General features: G+C 40.9%; 1 protein-coding gene across 1 annotated transcript in view; it reads left to right on the top strand.

Annotated features, from left to right (window-relative positions):
- LOC122555330 (bromodomain and WD repeat-containing protein 1) overlaps positions 1 to 15188 on the top strand; it is a 216212-nt gene that overhangs the window by 180317 nt on the left and 20707 nt on the right. Inside the window, exons 31-34 of the mRNA XM_043701209.2 lie at positions 1584 to 1704; positions 6952 to 7077; positions 14147 to 14225; positions 14365 to 14418. Coding sequence (XP_043557144.2) covers positions 1584 to 1704; positions 6952 to 7077; positions 14147 to 14225; positions 14365 to 14418 — 380 coding nt within the window. The remainder of the gene's footprint in view (positions 1 to 1583; positions 1705 to 6951; positions 7078 to 14146; positions 14226 to 14364; positions 14419 to 15188) is intronic.

Here is a 15188-nt window from a genome sequence, read left to right as displayed (position 1 = left end):
ACTATACTTTCAATTTTGTTATCATCTGCAAACTTACTTGTCATACCTCTCCTATATGCTCTTCCAATCATTTACATAAATGACAAACAAAAGTGCACCCAGTACCGATCCCTGCGGAACACTGCTGGTCACAGGCCTTTTGTCTGAAAAACAACCATCCACCACCAACAACCTATTTCTTACCATTAAGCCAATTTTGTATCCAATTGGTAAATTTACCCTGAATCTCATGTGACCTAACTTTGCCAATTTGTATACCAGGCGGAACCTTGTGAAATGCTTTACTAAAGTCCATGTAAATAATGCTATGGCTCTGCCCTCCTCAGTCTTTTTAGTACTTTAAGTTTGTGAAACACTATTTTCCTCAAGCAAAACCATGCTGACTACCCTAATTAGTCTTTGCATCTCCAAAAGCATGTAAATCCTATCTTTCAGAATCATCTCCGAACAACTTACCACCACCGAGGTCAGTCTTACAGGTTAATCGATTCCAGAGTTTTCCTTGCATCCGTTCTTAAACAATGGCACAACATTAACCACGCTTCAGTCCTCTGGTATTTCTGTTATGACACAGTGGTGAACCTTTCTGCTAATTAAACCAAACACCCAGAAAACTCATCTTGCCCCTTTATCTGTTACAGTGCGAGTGACAGACAGCTCCCAACTTCCAATATGTAAAGAAAAAAAATCAATTTATTCTTTAACTCTAAAAATTAAACAGCAACCATTTACAACTCTAAGCCTTCTTCCTCTTAAATGTTTGTTATCTGCCTCCAACTCTGCAACAATATACTGTTCCAACAAAAGCTCGCATTAAAATTATATCAACTTAATTTCAAAACCATACAGCGGCAGTTGTCGGTGTGTCTTCCTCTGGCTGAAGATTTCCCAGGGTCATCTTCTGTCTTTTGTAATAAAGATGTTTCATATGAAATAAGTACCTTTTGAGTGAGTTTTGCTGGCAATTACTTTGTCAATGGCAGTTGGTCTTACTGTGTAACTGTCAAAGTGTCTACTTCTTTATACCCCCAGCATGTGATCATCTCATTGGTTTGATGTTGGCAAAACAATAAGTTCAAAATAGATTGGTTTCCAGTATCCTGGGGCATTACTTAAACTAGTTTGCTTCGAATTGTTGTCAAAACAACTCTAGTATCTAGTTCGCAGCCAAATGCTACATATTTTCAATTTTCCAGTACAATCTGACAATGCTAGTGAGCCACATAATAGGTGTCTACAAACACTCAGTGCAAAATAGCTTTCACTCTCTCAAAGGTATAGTACACTCCTTCAACTTTCTAACACTTCACACGTGTTTATAGATGATACAAGTATTTTTGCTAGAGGCGCTGCAACTTCCTCCCTAACTTCCCACACGTCATGGGATACATTGGATCAGGTTTTGGAGACTTATGTACCTTTTATATTTTCTAAGAACTCCAGCACTTCCTCTTCTGTAATGTGAACAGTGTTCAAAACATCAATGTTTATTTTCCTGAGTTCGCCAGTTTCCATTTCTTTCTCTATGGTAAAACTGACATGAAATATTAATTTGATGTCTCTTCCATCTCCTTTATTAATAGATATAGCAACTCCATTCAATGCTCCTGTGGATCTTCGTGCATATCCTGTATATTGTATGGTGGTTTCCTACCTTACAGACCTGAGCACCATTAGAATGAGACTTGTCAATAGATTTTACAGGTTTGTGTGCTTCCTCCAAACATATGTAAATGTGCTTGTTACCATAAATAAAAATGAATTTTTCGAAGTTTTTAGTCATTAAGTATTTCAATTTCACATCTAGCTAATTATATAGCTATGTTAAATGTAAATAGGTATGTTTCAATAAGATTCTAAGGAATGAAAGTTTAAATGTGGATGTGTACACAAGAAATAGTAGGAATTATATACATTTAGAACACAGAACAGGAATGGGTCCTTCGGCCCACGTGCTGGGCCATAAATACCCAAATTAAGCTAATCTCTTCTGCCTGCTCGTGGTCCATATCCCACCTTTCCTCGCATATTCATGTGCTCCTCTAAAAGTCCATTAAATGCCCCCATCGTATCTGCCTCCCATCACCACCCCGGCAGTGTATTCCAGATTCCTACCACTGTTTTTAAAAAAAAAAACCTGCCTCTCACATTTTCTTTGAACTTTACTCTCACCTTAAATGTATGCCCTTAGTTTTAGACATTTCAACACTGAGGAGAAAGATTCTGACCATCAACCCTATCTATACACCTCATACATTTATTGACTTCTATCGTGTATCCCCTCACCCTCCGCTTCTCTGGAGACTTAACTCCATCTGCCATTTCTCTGCCCATATCTGCAACTGATCTATATTCCGCTGTATCCTTTTCCACTGTACACTATCCACAACTCCACTGATCTTTGTATCATCTGCAAACTTATTAACCCACTCATCTTAATTTTCATCCAAGTCATTTATATGTATCTCAAACAGCAGAGGTCCCAGTGCAGATCCTTATGGAACACTGCTAGCCATGTAACTCCAGCCAAAAAAACACTTTCTCTCTCTTCCTTCTCTGGGCAAGCCAATTCTGAATCCACACTGCTAAGTCACTACGGATCCTATGCATCTCAATCTTCTGAATGAGCCTACCATGAGGGTTCTTGTCGAAAGCCCTAATAAAATCCATATAGACAACATCCACTGTTGCAACCCCATCTTTCCCTTCATCACCTCTTCAAAAAATTCAATCAAATTAAGATGTGTCCTGCCCCGCACACAACCATACTGACTGTCCCTAATTAGGCCATGCTTTTCCAAATGCATGTAATCCTATCCCTAAAGAATTCCCTCCATTAACTTCTCAACTACTGATGTGAGTGTTACAGGTGTATACAAAGGAACCTGATTATATGAAGGACACGGGCAGGGAGTACTTCATTTGGTTAATCGAATGTCGGATAACATAGTTCAGCCAAGTTTTGGGACCTTTCGATCTTTCTGGATAATCCAAAATTTGGATAACCGAAAACCGGATAATCGAGATTCCTCTATAGTTCGCTGGATTATCCTTATTTCTCTTGTTGAATGAGGAACATTAGCTACTTGCCAGTCCTCCGGGACCCCACCAGTGGCTAGTGAGGATGCAAAGATCTTGGTCAAGTCCCCAGCAATCTCCCCTCTTGCCTTTCTCAATAACTTGGGGATAGATACTTTTGGGCCCTCGGGACTTGTCCACCTTAATGCTGTTCAAGAGAACCAACACTTTTTTTATTGATCTCAATGCCAGAGCATATTAGCATGCTTCACATAAATCTCACTATTCTCCGTATCAGTCACCTCATTAAATACCAAAGTACTCCGTACGGATCTCACCCACATCATCCGCCTCCATGCTTCCTCCTTTATCCCTGAGTGGTCCTGCCTTCTTCTTTGCTACCTTAAAAACAAGAGGTTATGTATAGAATGCTTTGAGATTATTTTCGGCCTGACTTGCCAACAGCATTTCCTGGTTCTTTCTTGCTCTCCTAATTCCCTGCTGATGTTCTTCCCTACTTCTTTTACATTCTTCACTGGCTTTGGCTGAATTTAGCTTCCTTACATATGCTTCTTTATTCCTTTTGACTAAATTCATAATCTTCCTCATTATCCAAGGGTTCCCTTACCTTGCCATCCTTGTCCTTCCTCCTTCCTGGAGAATGTCAAGTCCTGAATTCTGATCAGCGGGACTTCACACAATTCCCACATGCAAAATGTGGACTTCCCTGATAACAGTTGCTCTCAATTAACAGCCCCTAGCTCCTGCCCAATACTAATATAATTTGCCCTCCCCCAATTTAGTATCTTCCTGCAAGATCTTGACTTATCCTTATTCATAGCTATCTTAAAACTTGAGTTGTGATCACTGTTTCCAAAATGCTGTCCTACTAAAACGTCAGTCATTTAGCCAGGGTCATTAGCCAATACAAGGTCCAGTATAGCCCCTCTTCTAGTTGGACTATCTCCATTCTGTTTCAAGAAACCCTCTTGGATGCACTTAACAAATTCTGCCCTGTCTAAGTCTCTTGCTGTGAGGCGGTCCCAGTCAATATTGAGGAAATTAAAGTCCCCTAATATGACAACCCTGTTGTTGCATCTTTCCATAATCTGCCTACACATTTGTTCCTCAATGTCTTGATGGCTGTTGGCGGCCTAGAGTATGATCCTTACAGAGTGATTACATCCACCTTATTTTTGAGCTGCATCCATGTTGCCTCAATGGATGAGCCCTCCAGTATATCCTCAGTGCAGATATGACATTCTTCCTGATGAGTAACAAAATTCTTCCACCGCTTTTACCACCTTGTCTAAAACAATGAAACCCTGGAATGTTGAGCAGACAGTTCTGTCACTGTATCAACCAAATCTCCGTAATGGCCACACCATCATAGTCCCATGTATTGATAGTCCCATCGATCCATTTGTATAATTATGATCCATTTTCAAAAATGGCATCATGGTCCAACAGCTCCACATCCTTCCTATAATGTGGCAATTGGAACTGCGTAATACTCCAAATGTGGCCTCACAGCTGTGCCGTGACATGCCAACTTATATACTCAATGTCCTGCCTGATGAAGACAAACATGCTGTACACCACCTTTACCACATTATCCACTTGTGTTGCCAATTTCAGGGAGCTATCAACCTGCACCCAAGATCAATGTGTTTCTCAGTGCCTCGAAGGGACTTGCCATACACTCTATACTTTTGCATTTGACCTCCTAAACTGTATCAAATTACTCTTGTCCAGAGTAAACTCTATCTGCTAATTGTCTGACCAACTTCCCAACTGATCAGAAATTTGCTGTATCCTTTGACACTTCCTCACTGCCCACAAGTCCACCTTTGAACATGTAGTTCTGCCTTTCCTTGAGCCATGTCTTTGTTATTGCTACATCATAATTCTGTATGGTAATCTGTACTTGTTAGTCACCAATCTTATTAAACATTCTCCATGCATTCGCATCAGTGCAGTATAGATCTGATTTAGACTTTTTATTTCTTCCCTTCTACCACTCCACTTATTAAATTAGACAAAGTTAGAACAGAGAATAATGTATCTTCGATTGTTTTGTGTACCCTGATATTGCTCTGTCATATATTGTCTTTATTGCTACCCCTCCTGAGTTAGTTTAAAAGCTTACCCATTAGCATCAATAAAATGCCCTTTGAGCAACTCAGTTGTGGCTCTGTTTTGGGTGAAATCCATCTGGCTTGTACAAGTGCCATGCCCTCCACAGCCAGGAATCAACTTTCCCAAGAATCTAAAGCTCCCAAGAATCTAAAGCCCCCTCTCCCATACCATTTTTAAAGCTGTGCATTCATCTGTCACACCTTAACTAGTAATGCAAATCCCCCACCCCTTTTACATTGCCTCAAACATCTAAACCCTGAAACCTCAAAGCTGCCAGTCCAACTTTTCGTTTAATCAAGTTTCTGTAATGGCTACAACATTGTGGTTCCATGTACTAATCCAGGTTCAAAGCACATCTACTTTACCTGTTATACCCCATACATTAAAATAAATGCATTTCAGACTGCCAGTTTTGCCATATTCATTAACCTGACCCCGCCAGTTCTTCCAATTAGACTGACGATCCGATTTCAATCTTCTCGATCACTCCAAATGATGAACTCGTGCTGTGGTTCCTACCCCACTAACACACTAGTTTTCAACTCCCAAATGGCTGTAGTGAACCTTCCTGCAAGGATGTTGGTGCACTTCCAGTTTGGGTACAACCCATCCTTCTTGTGCAGGTCCCTCCAAACCTGGAAGTGATCCCAATGATCCAGATATTGGAAATGTAACCAACACCATACTGGTTCTTCATCCATATATTTAACCTTATTGTTTTCTGGCCTGACTACATGCGACACAAGGAGTAATCCAAAGATTACAACCCTATAGGTCCTGCTTTTCAGCTTTCTGCCTAGTTTCCTAAATTCCCTTTGCATCCCTTTCCCTCATCTCTCTTCATGCCTATCTCATTTATATGAACATGGACCACAACTTCTGGCAACAGACCATCTATCAAAGAAATGCCTGTCTGTGCCCTGGAATATAGAATCCCCAGTTAATACCGCTTGCCTACATTTCAACACTCACTACTGTACAGCAGAGCCAATCATGGTGCTGCTGATCTGGCTGGTGCTGTTGTACAGCATCCAAAACATTAAACTTGTTTGAGAGAGGAATAGCTACAGGGGACTCCTGCACTGCCATGGAATTTGAAATCAGTACAAATCTGAGTATTAAGAGTCTGACCATGAAACTGTTTTCAATTGTCAAAAAGCTCATCTGGTTAATTAATGTCCTTTAGGGAAGGAAATGTGTCATCCATATCCAGTCTGGCCAAGATGTGACTCCAAACCTATAGCCTTGTAGTTGACTCTCAACTGTCCTCCAGGCAGTTAGGGATGGGCATAAATACTGGCCCAGTCAGTGATGCCATATCCCATGAAAACCTTTTAAAAATTCAAAACCAAGCGAGTTAATCCTGATTGGTTGGGGCGTTGCTCTAAGAAATGAGCCAATTAATGGCTGTCGTGTATTTTGAGTTAAAACAGATGCAATGCATAATTGCGTTCTTCCAAGCAGGTTTGAATTAAGATTAAGGGAGATGGTTTAATGCTGTACACACAATGTTTAGTCAAAGAGAAGCATTGAGACGTTCTATGATTAACAAAGAATTAATTCAAATTTATTCATGGTTACTGCTTTTGCAAAATCTTCAATTAGTCACACTTGTGAAATTATTCAGTGGTTGTGGTTCCATATTGCTATTCTGTGTCTTAAAAAAAAGTATTTGGGGACTGATCTTTTTGCAATATATATTTGTATCGTGCAAAAAAAATTATTCTGCAGTACTGTTAAGTACCAAGATTTTGAAGCTGCTGCATTATGTCTGCATTGTGGTATAATTTGCAGGAGGATCAGTGCACTTGTATGGGAGGTGAGGTACATAGAGCACAATGCAAGAACTTTCAATGAACCAGATAGTCCTATTGTTTCATCGGCCAGGCGAATCACTGATCTGCTTCTCAAGTTCATTGAGTGAGTATGCACATTCTCTTTCCCCAAAAGAGAAATTGAATTCAATAATCTTGTAGTCTGGGGGCTAACCCCAGGAAAAAAGTTCTGAAAACTACTGAATGTCATTTTCTTATGCAGTCTCTCAGGATCGAGGATGGCCTGCTTCCACTCCAGTTCAGTACATTCTGAGATGGATGATAAATCCAGTGTGGGATCTGCAGATTCTGCTATTTGTGGGCAGGCAGTGGGTGCTTATTGGTCGGGTAGATGAGTGGTTTGGAGATTTGTGCTTTCTCTTGGATGCCTCAACTTTAGCTTTTCTCACAATATGTTTGCCTTCCTGAATGAACTTCGCCGTTTTGATCAGACTCCGGTCAACCGTCATTTATTGACAGTGAAGTTTGACCACTTGTAGGAACCTTTTGAGATAATCCATAAAATGTTTCTGTTCTCCCTATGGGAGTCTCCTGCTGCATCTCAGATTTGAGGAGAGCACTTGTTTCAGGAATCTAGTGTGAGGCGAACAAAAATTACAGTCCTCTCCAACCAAGTGAATCATTAGCACCTCAGTGTGATGTATTTAGGCTTGCTGCAGTTGAGCCACTGGATTTGGAAGGTCTTATGAAGGCACAAATGATAGTACTTCCTCCAGTGCTTTGATGTGCCTGCTGTAGATTGTCATACTTTCAAAGCATATGAAAACGTGGGAAATCGCTGCTGTCAGGTCAACCATTTTTGATCTTGCATTTGAGATCTTGGTGATCAGTTAGCCTTTCTGTTGGCTATAGACTGAGCTGACACATTGGAGGTAATCGTGAATTTTGTCATCTTTCATTGAAAGAAAGCTCTCAGGATCATGCCATTGATTTAAATTTTGAGAGCAAGGTGCAGTGTTGTTGGAGCTGGTTTGAAGAGGATCTTTGTTTTCTGGGTTTTTACTGAGAGGCCCATTTTCTTGTATGCTTCAGCAAATGAGTTGATGGTGACTTGGAGCTCAGCACATGACTACCACTTGCATTCTGGAGTTTAGTTACTGACATGACGGTAACTTCGGTTTGGATTGAAGATTGTATAGATTGAACAATTTCTCCTCTGTCCTATAAATTATCTCCATGCCTGTTTAGTTTTCTGGTCATTGATGCAATGGTGCAGCTTTTTTTTTAAACCCCAGTCTTCAGCGAGTTAGTGTCTCTGGTTTCATTAGTGATAATCTCAGTTATTATGTCTTTGAGATAGGTGGAGGAAGGACAAATTTCCGTGGAGAATCAGATTTGTGGAAGATGCTCCAAAAACCTTCATGATTCACAACTTTTGAGAGATTGAAAATGGCTATGTACGGTGGTTGCTATTATGTTGAGCATTTTTCTTGGATTTCCTTAGCAGTGTGCGAAAACATGACTATAAAACTGGAAGACCATCTTCGACCACTAGGTGGATTTAATTAATAAGCTCCTTATAATGAACTTCTCTGTGGCAATTATCTTTTCTGTAGTTATCATAATTGGACTTAGTTCCCTTCCTGAATGTGGTCACCCTGAGATCTCTCGGCACTCCCTCTCCTCCCAGATGAGGAATGTAGTGTTGTACAGTCATACTTCATGTTTAGAAATTCAGCAGGGATTCTACCTGATCCAGGGCCTTGTTTCTCAGCTTTGACCAATGGTTTCAACTGTGCTGAAGATCATGATTGGATAGTGAAGAATGGAGTTGAGAGCATTCAAATAAAAGACCAAATCTTAGTTGAAGTATTTTCCAAAATGCCCTGTTCATGACTGCCGGCATCCTCACCCTGTGTGGTTTGTGCTCCCCTCAGCATTTTGGGCCCTTCAATACTTGAGTCTCTCATAATCTCAACAGCGCTGAGGAAATCGTGCATGTTGTCAGTCTGTCTAAGTTGGGGCATCTCCTGTAGTCTTTCTACCCACCATTGTTTTTTGTCACTGATTTTATTCTGTAATGTTTTTAAGCACCCATACTACTACTATTCTATTGAGTTGCGGTGAAGCTTCCAATCGTCAAAGGCTTTCCACGTACACTTAGTATCTCTTGATCATTTTTGGCAAATCAGTTATGTTTCCATCTGAGAGGTCAAGATATCTTGATAGATGCTTAATATAACATACTTCAGTGCCAAGCAAACATTGAATTCATTATAGATCCTGGTGACTGGAGATTGAGAGTTTGACAATGAACTAATTGTTAAGGACTACGTTGGGTTCTTTGAAGTCTTCTATTTTTATTTATTTTGCAGGTTTGCTACTGTTTTACAGGCTTGCTTCTGTTGAAAAATCTCTGTCTCACACATAAAATATTGAACTGAGGTGTTTTTAAATGTACTGTGCCCAAGTAACTACCAAACTCAAAGAAAAAAGTTATTTATAGATAGCCCAAATGTTAGTCTGTAGTGAAAGTCACCTTTCATGGCTGTTGGCATTCTTCCTGGATCAGTTACAGCTTGTGGAATTTTATTTTCTTGAGGCGGTTGCATAGATTTTGAATGCTCCTTTAGGAACTATCCACTTGTACAAATGAGGCCCCCAAATGGATTTTCAACTCTAAAAGGTTTGAGGTATTTTGGAGAAGGGGAGAGAGCAAAAGCTGTTGCTGCTGAGACATGTTAGTTCAGGTTCTATTCCATTCCAATAGCTTTATTACATTTGCAGACTGAATCATGTGCTCTCTGAAATTATTCGACGATGGGTGGGCTGATTTTCCCAAGGTGGTTTAGTGCTTTAGTGAGATTCATGGGTACCCAAGTTGTCATGACTGAGTTACTTTTTTCATGCAATCTTTTATTCTTCACTTCATTAATTATGCATCTGGGCCATGTGGCACCTTCCTCATAGAATTGAGTCACAGGAGAGGTGGAAATGCTTACTGCTCCCAGGATCTTCCTCATTCATACTGCTGGTGGCATTACTTAAAACCCAGCCACACACCCCTTCAGACACTGCACGTCATCTTCAAAGTGTGTGGTGCTGCATCATGAACAGAGGTGACATGGCCCAGAGAGATAACTTGGCTTCCTACTTATCCTGCAGGAAACTGGAGGTGGTGGTGGAGAAAGGTGCTATGTTTTACCTGTGACCACAGCAGACCTCGCCATTCTGGACCCAGATAGTGGCCTGGGTCAGTGTACTGTATAGGTAAAAAATGGAATGCATAATGCAGAAGGAAAGTCAGACGATCCACCTCACCCCAACTTTTGACATGGCTTAAATTCTCATCAAAGCTCAGACTACAATTCTAACCATTGCATGCAACTTGTCCACTCAAGGGCTGTCATCCACCTTATTCATCCAAATTACGATACCTCCCTGACGTCTGTGCTTCCTACTTGCTGGAGACATTCTACCTCCTCTCTTGTTTGTGCATCAACATGAACTGCTCTTCCACCTCCAAATTACTCCATCCCTCCCTTTAAGTGCAGGATAGGTTTTCCCATAACTTGGGCCAAGACTGGCAGGAAGGGTGGGTGGGTACTGGACATAATTCTTCTCATGCCATGTTAGGAGAAAACAGGTGAGTGGCCATTGAAGAGTACAACTGATCATGCAGGGTCAGGGAGATGTCAAGGATCATTGAGGGTCGTTAATTTATGGTCAGTGGTACCGCCTGGACGTAGATAACAAATGCCCAATTTCCCCATATCATGTCTTCTGTTTCAGACTGTAAGGAGCATTGATTTATTTGCTTAATTTCTTTTAGGTAGTGAATTCTTACCTCCGGCTTTTAAATGTTTTTGTGGTCATGGATGTGACATTGGTGCCAGGTCATTGGGCAGTTGCAGGATATTCTGAAATAGGAGGGACAACAACCAGAGGTCCAGGTCCATGTCAGTTCTAATGATGTAGATTTAAAAATAAAGATGTGGTCCTTCAAGCAGAATCTTGGAAATTAGGAAATAAACTTCAAAATCACAACTTCATGGATTGTAAACTCAGTTTACTCCTAGTGCTAGTAAGGTGAAGAACAGGAGAATCAACCTAATTGATGCTGAACAGAGAAGATACAATTGGGAGGGGTTTTGATTCTTGAGGCAGTGGAACTGATTTTGGGAAGATGGCACGAATACAAGCTGGATAGGTTGGACTTCAGCACAACCAGGACAGAAATCTTCACAGGGGTGTTCACTCTCCCTGGAGGGAGGGATTAACCTGAGTGGCATGGGGACAGTAACCTCAGCAGGGAGACTAAAGCAGTGAAATAAAAAGAAGAAAACAGCAATGCCACTAAGTCCTGATGCCTCAGACTTGGCTGTCACTGCGTTCCTCTGAGAAATGATCTCTCTCAGCACTATCCCAAACACACAATCTGTAAGAGAGATGGCATCCTGGGAACACCTGCACTACCTCTCTGGTATCTCTACTGTTTTGCAGTCACTTGTTCCCTTTCTGCCCCTTTAACTTTGGTGTGACCATGTCACTCTGCATACTGTCCAGGTAGATCACATTCCTTGCAGTTACATCACAGTGAAGCCGTTGCTTCATATCCAAAACGTGGGTTTCCTGTAGCTTGAGCACACGTAATTACTATGTATACTGGTAGTGTCTCTGACATTGCGCATTACACAGGAGATGCTTTGCCATGACTTACACTCAAATTACTTTGCTTGCTTCCTCTGGTTTGAAGGAGATTAAATGTGTACTTAGAACCTTACCCTGTTACTTATACTTTAAACACTTGTAACCCAAGTAGCACCACGTTTTACTTGAAATGCTGGACTTTAGAAATATACACTTGCTCTTATTTACCAATGTCACCACTCATCCCATGCTGGCTCCCAGTCCACTTGAGTTTATTTTCCCTGCGATGTTACTCTTATATATTTTCAAACCTCACTCCTGTCATGCAGCTTTTCAACACTTGGTCTTCTCTAGGCTGTTTCCCACTTATGATTTTCTCTGTCTCTCAAACCTGAAAATCTTTGCCCCATCCTCTGACCTCTCAGCTGTCCACCGACTTGCCCTGAGTCTGAACTCTCTGCCAACCCTGTAATATAGCTCAGTCTGAACTCTACCACCCCCACTCACATGCGGAGACTGAATTCTGTCATTCCTGTAGAATCAGAGACTTCGAGGTACTCAGCACAGGTACAGATCCTTTGGTCCAATTCATCCATGCCAACCAGATATCCTAACCTAATGTAGTTTCATTTGCCAGCATTTGGCCCATATCCCTCTAAATACTTCCTATTCATATACCCATCCATATACCCAGCCTTTTAAATGTTGTTATTGTACCAACCTCCACTTTCTCTGGCAGCTCACTCCATACACCACCCTTTGTGTGAAAACGTTGCCCCTTAGGTCTCTCTTAAATCTTTTCCTTCTCACCTTAAACCTATGGCCTCCAGTTTTAGACTCCCCTACCCTGGGGAAAGACCATGCCCCTCATGATTTTATAATCCTCTATGAGGTCACCCCTCAGCCTCTGACGCTCCAGGGAAAACAGCCCCAGCTTATTCAGTCTCTCCTGATCACTCAAACCCTTCAATCCTTGCAACATCCTTGTAAATCTTTTCCTAACCATTTCCAGTTTCACAGCATCCTTCCTATGGGTGACCAGGATTTCATGCAGAATTGCACGCAGTGGCCTCACCAATGCCCTACAATGCAACATGATGACCCAACGCCTATATTCAATGCACTGACCAATAAGGGCAAGCATACCAAATACCACCTTCAGTATCCTATCTTCCTGAGACTTCACTTTCAAGGATCTATGAACCTGCAGACCGAGGTCTCTTGTTCAGCAACACTCCCTAGGACATTACCATTAAGTGTAAAGTCCTACCCTGATTTGCCTTTCCAAAATGCAGCACTTGACATTTAGCTAAATTAAACTCCATCTGCCACTCCTCAATCCATTGGCCCATCTAATCAAGATCTCATTGTACTCTGAGGTAACCTTCTCTGTCCACTACACCTCCAATTTTGGTGTCATCTGCAGACTTACTTAACCATACTTCTGACATTCACAATCGAATCATTTATATACGCTCTGATTTCTCGTGCAGTATTAAACCTCTCCACATTTGTGCTCTTTCTGCAATCTTCAGCATGCTTTTACACTTTAAGCCTCCTCACTCGTGTTGTTTCAAACTCTTGCATTCTTGTGCTCTTTTAAGTCTTTCCAATCTTGCACCAGCTATTTACTGGGCTAATTAGACTGGAATTTGGCACATTCCAGGAGCAGAACATGATTTGGCTGACACTTGTTCTTCACAATTTGTTTTAAACACCAGAAAATATTGCTAATCTTCGTTTAATAAACAAAGGCATACTGTTGACTATTTTAATTTGTATCTTGTATTTGCCTGACCACAAACCCCCACACTGATATATCATATTGAAGCTTCAACGTGCTTTATGTCTTGCAAGTGATTGTCATGCAGGCAACTGTGTTTGACATGTGAAAAGTATTTTCTGTTGCATCAGGACATTAGGCAAGTGCTCTGCACTTTTTAAATATGAGCTTGGGGTTTTTCATATTCACCCAAGTTATCCAAATGGACAGGTAAGACCTGGATTAGCAGGTCACATTTGAGTAGCAAGAGTAGCAACATGCATTTGTATGGAATGTTTCATGTTGTAAATTATCCCTAGGTGTTTCATTTGTCATATCAAAACAAAATTTGCCGTACAACCACCTAGAGATATTAGGACAGGTGACCAAAAACGAAGATATAGGTTCTAAGGAATGTATTAAAGGCAGATAAAAAGGTCTAGGAAGGGAATTCTAGAGCTTCAGCTAAAGGGATTGTCAGTAATTATGAAAAGATTTAAATAGAGCGTATCGGATAGTTCCAGGCTTTAGAAATTGGCCAGCAGAACCTACAATTTCCCTGGTAATGCCTTCAGAATCTGCTACAATGGAAGTTCTCAAGGATCCCCATGCGTAACTCCCATCTATGCTGAAATAACAAGTAGCCATCAGAAAACTTGGCTAATGAACACTGCATTTTTGCTTCACAGCCTTAATACGTTCAGCAGAATTAATGGTTGTTGATGATTTCAAGATTTTAATGTGTTGCTTTTAAAATGTAATTTAGACGACTGTATGTTAAATGCATTGTGTTTAATTCCAGGAGTAAAGACTGCATTGATATTTTTGAAATTTGGAGTACAATGGAGAACTGTTCATTGGATTCTCAAGGCGAGGATGAGGTACAGAAACAAATCAAAAGGCTCCATGTAAATTATATAGTTAGCTTGATTGATTTGGATTTATTCTGTTAACGTTGTGCTGCACATTGTAAACCCTTTGAATAAATAATATGTAAACCTAAGTATTACCTACTTTTAGGAAAATGATGAGACAGTGAATGCTGCTGTTGCAGGGACATCTACTGCTAGAAGAGTGAGTAGCATAAATATTCTCCTACCTAATACACTATTAGTCATGCTGTAGGTTTTACCACACTTGGCTTCCACTGTGGGTCCAGTTCGAAGTTCCACTTGAGTATTTTGCTAATAGTACACAAAATTTGTTACTTTTCGTTGTGCCAATGCTCTGGCACTGCACTGCTCTGTGGTAACACAACTTGACGATGAAGGTTACAGTTATCACTCTGGCGTTGCATAATCAGTGAAAGTTAATGGTGAACAAACCAGGTAAAATAGAAATGGCAACTGGAAAAAAAAATCAAAATTTTAGCAGTTCTCTTTACTTTGTTTATAATTCAAGAACATTTTTTCCCAAGCATAAAGTATTTAAGTTTGGGAACAGGACGGCACGGTGGCACAGTGGTTAGCACTGCTGCCTCACAGCACCAGAGACCCGGGTTCAATTACCGCCTTGGGCAACTGTCTGTGTGGAGTTTGCACATTCCCGCCGTGTCTGCGTGGGTTTCCTCCGGGTGCTCCGGTTTCCTCCCACAGTCCAAAAATGTGCAAGTTGGGTGAATTGGCCATGCTAAATTGCTGCAGTGTTAGGTGAAGGGGTAAATGTAGGGGAATGGGTATGGGTGGGTTGCTCTTCGGAGGGTCATTGTGGACTTGTTGGGCCGAAGGGCCTGTTTCCACACTGTAAATGATCTAATCTAATGTTTAAGATAAGACTAATTTTCCATCCAATTGTTTAATGTTCTTGTTCATAAAGGCTTCATGAGCATCCATTCATGAATTTTT

The sequence above is a fragment of the Chiloscyllium plagiosum genome, unplaced genomic scaffold (assembly GCF_037043375.1).
Source record: "Chiloscyllium plagiosum isolate Xiang-an unplaced genomic scaffold, Cpla_swu_hap1 HiC_scaffold_12, whole genome shotgun sequence".
Classification (NCBI taxonomy): Eukaryota; Metazoa; Chordata; class Chondrichthyes; order Orectolobiformes; family Hemiscylliidae; genus Chiloscyllium; species Chiloscyllium plagiosum.
The sequence above is the reverse complement of the archived record's forward strand: the minus strand, read 5'-3'. Positions and strand labels throughout refer to the sequence as shown.